The 13,419-nt window shown below is 46.4% G+C and overlaps 1 protein-coding gene across 2 annotated transcripts in view; it reads left to right on the top strand.

The window, feature by feature from the left end:
- STK10 (serine/threonine kinase 10) overlaps positions 1 to 2,305 on the top strand; it is an 87,105-nt gene extending 84,800 nt beyond the window's left edge. For both annotated transcript variants that reach the window (XM_011947791.1, XM_011947792.1), the window contains one exon: positions 915 to 2,305. In XM_011947791.1, coding sequence (XP_011803181.1) covers positions 915 to 1,055 — 141 coding nt within the window. In that variant the 3' untranslated portion in view covers positions 1,056 to 2,305. The remainder of the gene's footprint in view (positions 1 to 914) is intronic.
- Positions 2,306 to 13,419: the final 11,114 nt, after the last annotated feature.

Genomic DNA, 13,419 nt, shown 5'->3' with positions numbered 1-13,419 from the left:
AAAAAAAAAAAAAAAAAAAGAAAAGAAATTTTTCTGTGCTGGGCACGGTGGCTCAAGCCTGTAATCTGTTATGTGGGAGGCCAAGGTGGGTGGATCACCTGAAGTCAGGAGTTCGAGACCAGTCTGGCCAACATGGTGAAACCCCTTCTCTACTAAAAATACAAAAATTAGCCAGTCATGGTGGCGGGTGCCTGTAATCCCAGCTACTGGGGAGGCTGAGGCAGGAGAATCACTTGAACCTGTGAGGCTGAATTTGCAATGAGCCACTGCACTCCATCCTGGGCGACAGAGCTTAACTCTATTTCGAAAAAAAGAAAAGAAAAATATTTCTAGTAGGATCCAATGTACCTAGATAAGCTTGTGCTCAAGGGAACCTCCCGCAGTGCTTTTCAACTCGAGTTCTCCTCTGAGTTACCTGAAGACTCTGTACAGTGCAGAAGCCCTTGGTCCCACCACAAATCTTCAAAATCAGAACCTCTGGGTTTAGGCAAAAGCTAATGTATATTAAAAAAAAAAACAACAACAAAAAAAAGAAAAGCAAAACTCAATCTCTGCTTCCTTTGCTGCTAAATCTCTCTCCCTCTTCTCTGTCGGATTTTTCTCCAGTCATCTGGCTGTTTTCCTGCCAGGGGATTTACATCTGCTTTTTCCCTCCCTGCCCCATCTAGATTGGCATTTCCCCCAACTGTACCCTTCGGTCCACAGGGAGCTTCTGAGTGGCAGTGGCAGGAGGTGGTGCTTACCTCCTGAGGGAGGAGCTCCAGGGTAGGAAAGAGGGAAGACCTAGTTTCTCAAGCAGTGAGGCCTGGAAGGGAATGTTCTGGAGAAGGCCATGTCAGTGGGGGTCCTGTGAGTGGGGGACCCTTGTGTGGCCTGCAGATCTGACCAAGCGCCATCCGTCCTCTCTTCCCTAGGCTCTGGAAGAGGATCTGAACCAGAAGAAGCGGGAGCAGGAGATGTTCTTCAAGCTGAGCGAGGAGGCGGAGTGCCCAAACCCCACCACCCCAAGCAAGGCCGCCAAGTTCTTCCCCTACAATTCTGCGGATGCTTCTTAACAACCGCCCGGGGCTGTGGCTGGCAACTTGGTGGGCCCCAGGGCCTTCTCCTTCATTCTCTGTGAACATGTAACTCAGGACCCCTTTTCCCTCTTGCGTCTGTGCCACCTCAAATCCAGCCCCTCACCCTGTGCCACCCCAGCTGTGCCTGATAGACCCGCCCCAGTGTTCCTGACTTCTCTCTGGCCTGTGGAGGGTGAGGTGTAATGATGACCCTAATGTATGTTCTCCTTGAGCCCCAGATCCCTTCAAGCTGGAAGGGATGGGGCTGCTGGTGGGATCAGGGTCCAGGAGGAATGGGTGTTCCGTGGCCCTGAGTCCTCTCCTGTTTGCCAAAATACCAGTTTTGCTCTGTGTGGGAACAAAGCACTGCTGATGAAGTCTCCATGGGCTCATTCGGGCTGGAATTCTCTGCAGCCATTCGCTGCAGAGTCACTGAATCAAGTCCCTCAGAGCCATTTCTGTTCCCAGTGGAGCCTCGCCTGCAGCTGGCTGCTCGGGAGATGGCCTCATTCTTCCTGTTCTCCCAGTTTGCTTTCCACTTAAGACAAGGCCACGTCTATGTGGGGGGCGGGGACCGAGGAAAGAGGGAGGCTGAAATGTTTATTCTGCTTCTCCAGTGTTTCATGCCATCTCGTGTCCCCCTTCCTGCACATGTGTGTGAACGTACACACACATGCATACATACACACAGGACTTGGTCTGCTGGCCTGGCCTCTTCTGCCCAGGTGGGTTGGAACACGTTTGCTGCCTGAGCCTGTGCCACTGAGCATGTTAGGTGGAGCAGTTGGTGTGGCGCATGCAGGGTGTTGGCACCGGAGGCACGGAGAAACACAGGCTGTACTGCCAGGCTGCGATTCATGCTGGCCCCCGCACAGGCTCCTGTGTTCAGGGACTAATTCCTCAGCACACAAGGCTTCCACAACCCAGTCTGCTCCATAGCACTCTTGCCCACCCTGTCTGCAGGTGAAACAGGAGGGCTGTATCCCTCTGCTCCGTCCCCCCGACTGTGTTCAGGAGTCCCACCTTGCATTTCAGACCTGGGCTGGCAGTCTCTTGGACTTCTCTTCAGGAAGAAAAAGCATCAGGGGGAAATGGAATGCCCCCGCCCCAGGAACATGGCAGAAGCACAGGTTCTGTACCTCAGATGGACCCCTGGGACTTCAGGTTCTCAGCTGGCTTCCCCCAGATTCTGATCCTACGGCTGCGGAGTGTATATAACGAAATAAAAGCAAATGTTTGAACTAGTATGCGGCCTTACTTACAAAGAAAACCTTTTTCCACCCTGATTTCTAATTGTTTCATTGAAACAGCTGTAAAATGTATGGTTTCTCCGGAAAGATACCTCAACAACACAAAACTGGGAATGATTTGGAGTAATCATATGGGCGTATTGAATCTGGGTAGCGTTTTGCTGGTGGTAGAGTGGTTGAGACTCCCTGGGAGGACTTTTTCCACCTTCGCTCCTACAGGTTTAAGATTCTTTTTAAGCCAGGCATGGTGGCTCACCTGAGGTCAGGAGTTCGAGACTAGCCTGGCCAACATGGCGAAACCCTGTCTCTGCTAAAAATACAAAATTATTTTTGTATTTTTAGCCAGGCGTGGTGGCAGGTGCCTGTAATCCCAGCTACTCAGGAGGCTGAGGTAGGAGAATTGCTTGAACCCAGGAGGCAGAGGTTGCAGTGAGCCAAGATCATGCCACTGCACTCCAGCCTAGGTGAAGAGTGAGACTGTTGCAAAAAAAAAAAAAAAAATTCTTTGCGACAGGGTCTCTCATATGTTCCCCAAGTTGATCTCAAACTCGTGGCTCAACTGATTTCCCCCCTTCAACCTCAAGAGTAGCTGGGACGACAGACACGTGCCACTGTGCCCAGCTGGGTTAAGGTTCTGTATACTCAGGGAAATTTTCTCAACATTGGTTATAACTAGATGCTTGGGAAGGGAGGGGCAGCCCTTCAACAGGAAAAGGGGACTGCCCAAATCTTAAATGTGCAGTAAAGATGCTCTTGGAACTAGCAATGGTTCTCAGGTTAGTCAGCATTTAACTTGCCTCCTGCAGAATTTGACCCAGATAGGACATTTTTCAGGTCTCTCACGAATGAGACAAGCAAAACAATTGTCTCCTTTTATTCTCTTTGGTACACAGGTGCTGGGGAAACATGAACTAGCAGCAGTGTAACTGCAGAACATAGACCTAGTTCTACCAGACCAGTCCGGCATTGGAAACCGTCAGACAGGGCTGCTTTGGGCTTTGCTTGCAGTATTTCTGTTTGTAGCCTGGCATGTGAGAAAGTGTTAGGTGAAATGCCAGTTTCATGGTTCAGGTGAAAGTCTGTGATCATTCCTCTTGTGGCTTGTCCTTCACATCACCTTTGCCCTTCAAGGAGTTGCTGCGTCCCTGCTCAGCGCCGCCTGAGCCCTCAGAGCGCCCCTGTGCTCTTCTGGATGGGGACTGGTGGGGTCACCTAGCCGCACAATGGAGCCACCGTGCAATGCCCATCTCGGAGAGGCCCATGCAGTATTCCTCGTGCCCCGTCTTAGTGTTTTCTGTATAAGGGACAGACAGAACTGGTTTTTTTTTCTCTGTCTGGTTTTAGAGTAAATGTAACTAACATACTTTCCCTTTATGAAAGATGAAATTATTTTTGTGTAGTTTCCAGACTTTATACGAAATTTTTATAAAACGTTCTCTGGAAAGTTAACTACAAGAATGTAAATATGCTTCTAATAAAGTAACAAGGTTATTTGCTGTTCGGGTTGTTCTTTTGGATTGGGGTGGAAAGCGGGGCACACTTAGCCATATTCACCCGGCAAGAAAGGGCTTATCTTCCAAGTACACAGCGGCCTCCCAGGTCATACGGCAGCTCAGACTTTGGGTTTCTCTTTGGAAAGACATTATGCTTGGCTGAGGGAAAGTGTGTCATGGGGCATGTTCTCTACAGACATTTAATATCATTCTTACTTAACAACAAACATTCATTGACCCCCAAAAAGTTTTCACCTGTTAATGTACTGAATCCTTTCAACAATTGGAGGAAGACACCGTCATTCCCATTTTATGTATTTATTACTTTTTTAGAGACAGGGTCTCCCTGTCGCCCAGGCTGGAGTGCAGTGGCATGATCATGGTTCACTGTAACCTCAAACTCTTGGGCTCAGACGCTCCTCCCACCTTATCCTCCTGAGTAGCTAGGATTACAGGCATGAGCCACGGTGCCTGGCTAACTTTTTGTGGAGACAGGCGACAGGGCAGGGGAGATCACTATGTTGCCCAGGCTGGTCTGAAACTCCCGGCCTCAAGCAATCCTCCTGCCTCAGCCTCCCAAACAGCTGGAATTACAGGTGTGAGCCACCATACACCACACCAGGCTCATTCTCATTTTACAGATGAGGAAATGGGCACTAGGCAAAGGGAAGGGTCAAGCCAGTTCTCATAAACCCTGGTAAGTGATGCCTATGGGATTCAAACTTGGACCTTCTGCCAGAGGTGTTTCTGGCAGACCTCCTGTGTCTCACTCCACTGCCACTTGAACTAATCAAGGGTCGTACAGACACCTAGCCACTAGCCATCCCTACTGTATTTAATCTGTCTGCCATGCCTCTGAAACACAATTCAGGCTTTCTTAACTTTGGGTCCATAGACTCTCCCCACAATGGATCCATATGTAGAATTCAGCGTGTCTTGGTATTTGGATGGCGAAAGATTTGGTCTTAAGTTTTACTGTCCTCTAACTGAAATTAAGCATTTCCTTTCATTATGGATGTAGCCAACAAACTCTAGTAGTATTAGCAGTAGCTGTGACTGTCACCAATAGAAATCCCAGATACTTCATATCACCTTGCAGCTGCTGTAGAGATCTCAAAATATTTTTATCACTTTGAAATTACAGTAGTTATTAGACCTATTAGTAGATCTTGTTATTTAATGTGCATATGTGTATATACATCTATATATCGCATTACATGGGCATATATATCACATACATAGTATAAACAGGTTTTCTAGTATTTTGTTACCTGTACTCCATATGATTGGTTTCATCTGTAATCTATGTGCTTTATATTGCACACTTGAAAATATCATTCTGAGAAGCCACCAGGCGCAGTGGCTCAAGCCTGTAATCCTAGCACTTTGGGAGGCCGAGTCCGGCAGATCACTTGAGGTCAGGAGTTTGAGACCAGCCTGGCTGACGTGGTGAAACCCCGTCTCTACTAAAAATACAAAAATTCGCCAGGCGTGGTGGCGCACCTGTATTCCCAGCTACTTGGGAGGCTGAGGCACAAGAATCGCTTGAACTCGGGAGGCAGAGGTTGCAGTGAGCCACTCAAGCCTGGGCGACAGAGCGAGACTCTGTCTCAAAAAATATGTTATTCTGAGAAGAGATTCATATTCTTTGTGGAATGCCAAAGGAGTCCATGGCACAAAAAATGATTTGGAACCCCTGTTTCTCCAGCCTTGAGTTGTCTCTGGCCTAGATACCTTCTGACCAGCAGGGGGCAGGCCGCAGCCACAAGGTCAGTGCGGAGTTCACATTGATTATTGTCTGGGGGATGCAAAGAAATAAGCAGCCGGCCTGCCTGCCATTAAGGGCTAGAAAAATGACTGGGGTTCTTGTGAAAAATAATTCATGAAACTGACAAAACAACAGTGCATGAGGGGGTTCATGGGACTTGGGAAATGAGATCATTCCACGTTCACTGACACCTCTTAAGTACCATGTGCTAGAGATGCCAAGATGAGTAAGACACTGACATGGTGTCCCTGTCCTTGTGGGGAAACAGACCTGGAAAAGCAGAGTGTAAGTTCAGACTGACGTTGCCTGGGAGAATCAGGGAAGACTTCCCAGAGAAGCTGACGCTGAGTCTTGGAAGACAAACTAGTATGTGCCAGAACACATGCATTCTGGGCCTGGGGTATTGTTTAGGGTAAATGCTTTATGGGTTATGAAGCTGAAGAGATGGACAGGTCCAGACTAATATGCCAGGCTAAAACACCTCTATCTGTCCCAAGGGCAGTCAGAAGAAGGGGAGTTCACTCAGGGGAAGGGCAGTTGAAATCATGGCCTTATCAATTCAAGAGACGAGCTGAGAAGGACTGAGATTATGTTGAAAGAGTTTTTTGGCCCACAGAGGTTGGAGGCTTTCAGAAGGAAAGGGAAGACTACAGGCTCCATGAGGGCAGGAAGTAAGACTTTTTTTTTTTTTTAGATGGAACCAAGCTCTGTTGCTCAGGCTGGAGTGCAGTAGCATGATCTTGGCTCACTACAACGTCCACCTCTCAGGTTCAAGCGATTCTCCTGTCTCAGCCTCCTGAGTAGCTGGGATTACAGGTATACACCACCACGCCCGACTAATTTTTGTATTTTTAGTAGAGACAGGGTTTTACCATGTTGGTCAGGCTGGTCTCAAACTCCTGACCTCATGATCCGCCTGCCTCAGCCTCCCAAAGTAGTGGGATTACAGGCGTGAGCCACTGCACCCAGCCTGAAGTAGGGCTTTTTAGCTGACCCCTTGCTATGGTGTAAATGTCCCCTCCAAAACTCATTGAAATTTAATTGCCGCTGTAAGGATATTAAGAGGTGGAACCTGTAAGAAGTGATTATGTCATGAGGGCTCTGCTCTCATGAATGGACTAATACCATTATTGCAGAAGTGGGTTAGTTATCATGGGAATGGATTCCTGATAAAAAGGATGAGTTGACCCGACATGGTGGCTCACGCCTGTAATCCCAGCACTTTGGGAGGCCGAGGTGGGTGGATTGCCTGAAGTCAGAAGTTCAAGACCAGCCTGACCAACATGGTGAAACTCCATCTCTACTAAAAATACAAAAATTAGCCAGGTGTGGTGGTGGGCACCTGTAATCCCAGCTACTCTGGAGGCTAAGGCAGGACAATCGCTTGAACCCAAGAGGTGGAGGTTGCAGTGAGCCGAGATTGTACCATTGCATTCCTGCCTGGGTGACAGAGCAAGATTCCATCTCCGCCCCCACCCCCCCCACAAAAAAAGGATAAGTCTGCCTAATTCCCTCTCTCTGTCTCATGTGCTCACTTTCGTCTTCCATTTTGTGCCATGGGATGACCCTTGCCAGACTCTGGCACTATGCTCTTGGACATCCCAGCCTCCAGAACTGTGAGCCAAATAAACTTCCGTTCTTTATAAATTTACCTAGTCTATAGTATTCTGTTATAGCAGCAGAAAACTGACTAAGACAGAAAATTGGTACTGAGTAGTGGTCTGTCGCTATAACAAACACCTGTGAAAAACGTAGAAGCCACTCTGGAACTGGGTAATGGGTAGAGGCTGGAAAAATTGGAAGGAGCAGGCTAGAAAAAGCCTACACTGCCACAAATGGAGAATTAAGGGTGATTCTGGTGAGGGCTCAGGAGAGAAGAGCTAAGGGGAAAGTCTGAATCTTCTAAGAGATTACTTCAATGCTCGTGACCAGGATGTTGATAGAAATATGGACAGTAAACGCCATTCTGTTGAGGTCTCAAATGGAAATGAGGAACAAGGTATTAGAAACTGGAGTAAAGGCCATTCTTGTTACATAGTTGAAAGTAACTTGGTGGACTTGTGTTTGTGTCGTAGGACTTGATGGAATTTAGGAGCAATGAACTAGGATATCCGGCAAAAACAAACAAACAAACAAAAAGAAGCAGTTAGGGACCAAAGCATTCAGGCTGCCGCATGGCTGCTTTCAATGACATACAGTGAGATGCCAGAGCAAAGACATGACTTAAAGACAGAATTTATAATTAAAAGAGAAGCAGAATAGATCTGGAAAGTTCTCAGCTTGGCCATGTAGAGTGAAAAAGTAAGTTTGGGAGAGAATAGTAAGGGTAGGGCTAAATAACAATTTCCTAAAGAGATTAAATGGCTAGAAGGGAGCCAGGTACTATTCATCAAGACAATGGGAGAAAGACCCTGAAGAGTGAAACTTCCTCTCACAAAATAAGTAAAATAATAAATTTGATGCCTACGAGACATCCACGGAGGGATGTCATTTGTGTACACACATCTGGTGCTCAGAGGAAATATCTGGGCTAGGAAGTTATAAGTCTGAGACTAGAGTGTAAGATGGGTAGTTGACAAAAATAAAGTTGGAGAGGAGGCTTGACTATGGAGAGATATACGCAAACCATGAAAAGGAATTTGGATTTTTTTTTTTTTTTTTTTGAGACGGAGTCTCGCTCTGTCACCCAGGCTGGAGTGCTGTGGCCGGCTCTGAGCTCACTGCAAGCTCCGCCTCCCGGGTTCACGCCATTCTTCTGCCTCAGCCTCCCGGGTAGCTGGGACTACAGGCTCTGCCACCTCACCCGGCTAGTTTTTTGTAGTTTTTAGTAGAGACGGGGTTTCACTGTGTTAGCCAGGGTGGTCTCGATCTCCTGACCTCGTGATCCAACCGTCTTGGCCTCCCAAAGTGTTGGGATTACAGGCTTGAGCCACCGCGCCCGGCCAGGAATTTGGATTTTATCCTGCAACAAGGTATGGCCTCTGCTTGATATTGTAGGCAGATGATTGGCTGCACTATAAAAAAACACACTGGAGGCCAGGCGCGGTGGCTCACGCCTGTAATCCCAGCACTTTGGGAGGCCAAGGCGGGTGGATCATGAGGTCAGGAGATTGAGACCATCCTGGCTAACACGGTGAAACCCTGTCTCTACTAAAAACACAAAAAATTAGCCAGGCATGGTGGTGGGTGCCTGTAGTCCCAGCTACTCGGGAGGCTGAGGCAAGAGCATGGTGTGAGCCCAGATTGCGCCACTGCACTCCAGCCTGGGTGACAGAGCAAGACTCCATCTCAAAAACAAAAATAAAACACATTGGAGGGACATGAGCTGGAGGGTGGCTGACGGTCAGGGTCCTTACAGTGATCTAGGTAAAAGATGGGAAGGGATTTTCATATACAGTTTTATGTCCTGACTTTTTTCACTTACATGATATTATGAACATTTAACAATGTCACTAAAAGTTCTCTAGAAACATCATTTTATTTATTTATTTATTTATTTATTTATTTTTGAGATGGAGTTTCACTCTTGTTGCCCAGGCTGGAGTGCAGTGGCGCTATCTTGGCTCACCACAACCTCCGCCTCCTGGGTTCAAGCGATTCTCCTGCCTCAGCCTCCTGAGTAGCTGGGATTACAAGCATGAGCCCCCACGCCCAGCTAATTTTGTATTTTTAGTAGAGACAGGGTTTCTCCATGTTGGTCAGGCTGATCTCGAACTCCCGATCTCAGGTGATCTGCCCACCTCAGGCTCCCAAAGTGTGAACCACTGCACCCAGCCAGAAACATCGTTTTAAGTGGCTAATTAACCCACCGACCTATGAATGTTTATTATCTATTTAATCAGTACTATAGAGTTAGGGATTCTGGCTATTTTCTGGTTTTTTATTAGGAACCTTATTCTTTCATATAACTACATATCTTCTGTGCTAGGTAAAACCATTTCCCTCTACCTTGATGATTAAAAAAAAATTATCTGGCAACTCTCATAGCTTTTCCAAAATTATTTTGTAAAGTCTAGTTACCAAGTTTTACTTTCACATTGATTTAAAACTTTTACTCAGGCTAGTCATGGTGGCTCACGCCAATAATCCCAGCACTTTGGAAGGCCAAGGCAAGGGGATACCTTCAACTCAGGAGTTTGAGACCAGCCTGGGTGGGCAACATGATGAAACTCTGTTTCTACAAGAAATACAAAAAATTAGCTGGGCATGGTGGCACATACTTGTTGTCTTAGCTACTCAGGAGACTGAGGTGGGAGGATAGCTTGAGCCAGGGAGGTGGAGGTTGCAGTGAGCCAAGATCACTCCATTGCACTCCAACCCGGGTGACAGAAAAATAATAACCTTTTTCTCACCCAGCTCAAGCTCGAACTACACTTAGAAGCTCATAGTGACAAAGACTGGTATGGTTGGGGCAATTCTCACCAAATGCACCGTTTGGATCCTCTGCATTTGTGGCCTCCCTGCAGTCAGGCAGATCCCGGTGACCCATTCTGCCTAATGACATGATTGTCACACCTATGGTGAAGCACACTGAAAAGCCGAGTGCGACCCTCTGGTCTGTCTCTTCCTATCAAAGCACATGAGGAGGCTGTGAATTTTAGATGGTGCAGAACAAGGCGGCAGAACCTCCAACAACTTTAGCCCTGGTGACCATGGAGAGCAGGGCCCCTCACAATCTACATAGGACACAAACACAAGGCATAAGCAAAACGTAAACTGAATGGTGACAAGCTGCTGAGATTTTAGGGTTGTTACTATAGCATTAGTATAACTTAGCCTATTCTAATGTAGTTTGTGTCTTCACTGTTTCTGCCACTTTGCTCTTCTCCTTCAGGGTCAGAGGAGTGAAAAGAGAGTTGGGGAGGAAAAATAACAAGCACATAGTGGATACTGTTCAGGCTCCACCCAGATCCCTTTTTATGGTTTCTGTTTGCCTTGCTCCAGTTCCTGAGGCTTTTGCTTCTAACCGTCCACACCTGAGGCTCTCTTCAAAGGCCTGCTCTTGGCTGCTGGAGCCAGAAGTGCCTGAGAATTTACATCCACCCACCCTGAGATGGGTGGGTCTCAGCCAGTGACTGACTGGTGTGGGAGTATGAAAGCCTAGCTCCCTTGCAACAAGTCAGGGCAAACTCTGAGGCACAATTTATATTCTGAAATTCCCCTGTGGGATCAGGCTGAAGTTACCCACCATGGGACTTTGCTTGAGATTGCACTCTTGCTTTGCATTTTGCCTCCACTATCCTCCTTCTCCTATTCATTTTCCAATTTCTCCTGGGAGCATTTCCTTAACAGATTACTTGCACACAAGTTCTCATTTCATATTCTGCTTCTGAATAACCCTACTTAAGACATTTGGAACTAGTAATAGTCCTAGGAAATGGACTCTAAAGATGAGATTTGGAATTCAATCACTTGCTGGCCAGATGGCAATAAGGACCCTATTACTCATCATAAGGGAAGTGTCATTAGTGCCTGGTATGCTGTATCGTTGCCATTAGTGAAATATGTGCCTGTGGATAATTAGAATTGAATACAGTTGGAAGGGGTCGCACTGGCTTGTGCAATTCAGAGGAAGCAATAAGTTAAGGGACTGCAGAATTCATTTATTGTTGCCAGATGCTGTTGATGCATGAGAGAAAATGACAGGCTCAGGTGAGACAGTTACCAGTTTAAGGTAAGATGTGAAGTCAGAAGGCCTCTTCAGCAGCATTGACTGGGCATAGTGGCTCACGTCTGTAATCCCAACACTTTGGGAGGCTAAGACAGGCAGATCACCTGAGGTCAGGAGTTTGAGACCAGACTGACCAACATGGTAAAGCCTCATCTCTACTAAAGATACAAAAATTAGCTGGGTGTGGTGGCAGGCACTTGTAATCCCAGCTACTTGGGAGGTTGAGGTACAAGAATCACTTGAACCTGGGACACAGAGGTTGTAGTGACCTAAGATGGTGCCACAGCACTCCAGCCTGGGTGACAGAGTGTTGCAGGAAGTCAGGGACCACAAACAGAGGGACCGGCTGGACCCAGGGCAGAAGAACATGAATTGTGAAAATTTCATGGACATTTATCACTTCCCTAATAATAGTCTTATAATTTCTTATGCCTGTCTTTAATCTCTTAATCTTATTATCTTCGTAAACTGAGAATGTATGTCACCTCAGGACCACTATTGTACAAACTGATTGTAGAACATGTGTGTTTGAACAATATGAAATCTGATTGTAAAACATGTGTGTTTGAACAATATGAAATCAGTGCACCCTGAAAAAAAACAGAATAACAGCAATTTTCAGGAAACAAGGGAAGATAACCATAAGGTGTGACTGCCTATAGGGTCGGGCAGAATATGGCCATATTTTTCTTCTTGCAGAAAGCCTATAAATGGATGTGCAAGAAGGAGAGATATTGCTGAATTCTTTTCCCAGCAAGGAATAATCCCGGGAAGGAATGCATTCCTCAGGGGAAGTCTGTAGATGGCTGCTCTGGGAGTGTCTGTCTTATGCAGTTGAGATAAGGACTGAAATATGTCCTGGTCTCCTGCAGTACCCTCAGGCTTACTAGGATTGGGAAATCCCAGTCTGGTAAATTCTAGTCAGACCATTTCTCTTTTCTCGAACCCTGTTTCCTGTTAGGATGTTTATCAAGACAATGAGTGCACAGTGAGACATAGACCCTCATCAGTAGTTCTAATTTTCTCTTTGCCTCGTGATCTTTATTGCCCTTTGAAGCATGTGATCCTTGTGACCTACTCCCTGTTCAAACACCCCCTCCCCTTTTAAAATCCTTAATAGAAACTTGCTGGTTTTGCAGCTTGGGGTTGTCATCATGGTCCTACCAATATGTGAGGTCACCCCTGGAGACCCAGCTGTAAAATTTCTCTCTTTGTACTCTTTATTTCTCAGACCGGCCAAAACTTAGGGAAAATAGAAAGGACCTACATTGAAATATTGGGAGCTGGTTTCCCTGATAAGGGAGCAAGGCTCCCTCTAAAAAAAAACTGCCATATACTGTAGCTGGAAAGCAAACTGTGCTGAAGACCAGGCATAGGACTGTATTGTATTGTAAGAGTAGCAGAACTTCAGCAATGGCTAACTCTGTAGTCCCTGTACATTTTCTCCATGAAAATCAGGCCCCTGATAAGGGAGAAATGGAACCCTGAGACTTGGATGGGGACACCTGCGAAGATGCACTTGAGAACATTTAACTCTTAGATTCCCCTGAACATTCTGGGCAAACATTCCCCCATGTGAGAGGACAATAGCAGCCCCCTCCTTGCAGAAACTGTGCAAGGGCCTGAACTGAGGCAGATAACCTGCAAAACAATATCTGCCTTCCTCAAGATCTTCACCCACACCCCTCCTGGACAGTAGGCAAACAGCTAGGGTTAAGTCTCAGCATGACCCACCTAGGGAAGTGCTGGTTCTGCTAAGGGTAGAAAAGGATTATTCACCAAAGGATCCATAGGACCAGACTAGTATGTATCAGCAAAAACAGGGAGTGCTTGCTTGCAAATGTACCTTGAGGATGCTGAAACAGAAATTGGAGTGGTAGAATATTTATCTGGCTAAAGGAGTGTTTGCTGATATGGGGATACTCTTCCACAACTCAATATTTAACAGCCTGACAAGGGGCCTTGAAGTTAGAATTAACAGAGGAATAGTGTTTAGGTACTTGGAAAAAATAATGGCCTGTGTTAAATGAGGTAATATTTTGGAACTACCATGACAGAGTGCTAAGGAGATCAAAAGTTCCAAAACTAAAGCACCATCAAAGACTCATCATTAGAGTAGGGATTCTACAGGTCAGGCATAAATGTAGTCCTGACCCAGGTCTATTTTTTTTTTTTTTTT

This window comes from Colobus angolensis, unplaced genomic scaffold (genome assembly GCF_000951035.1).
Source record: "Colobus angolensis palliatus isolate OR3802 unplaced genomic scaffold, Cang.pa_1.0 Scaffold27, whole genome shotgun sequence".
NCBI classification, from domain to species: Eukaryota; Metazoa; Chordata; class Mammalia; order Primates; family Cercopithecidae; genus Colobus; species Colobus angolensis.
This window is presented reverse-complemented; position numbering and strand designations above follow the sequence as displayed.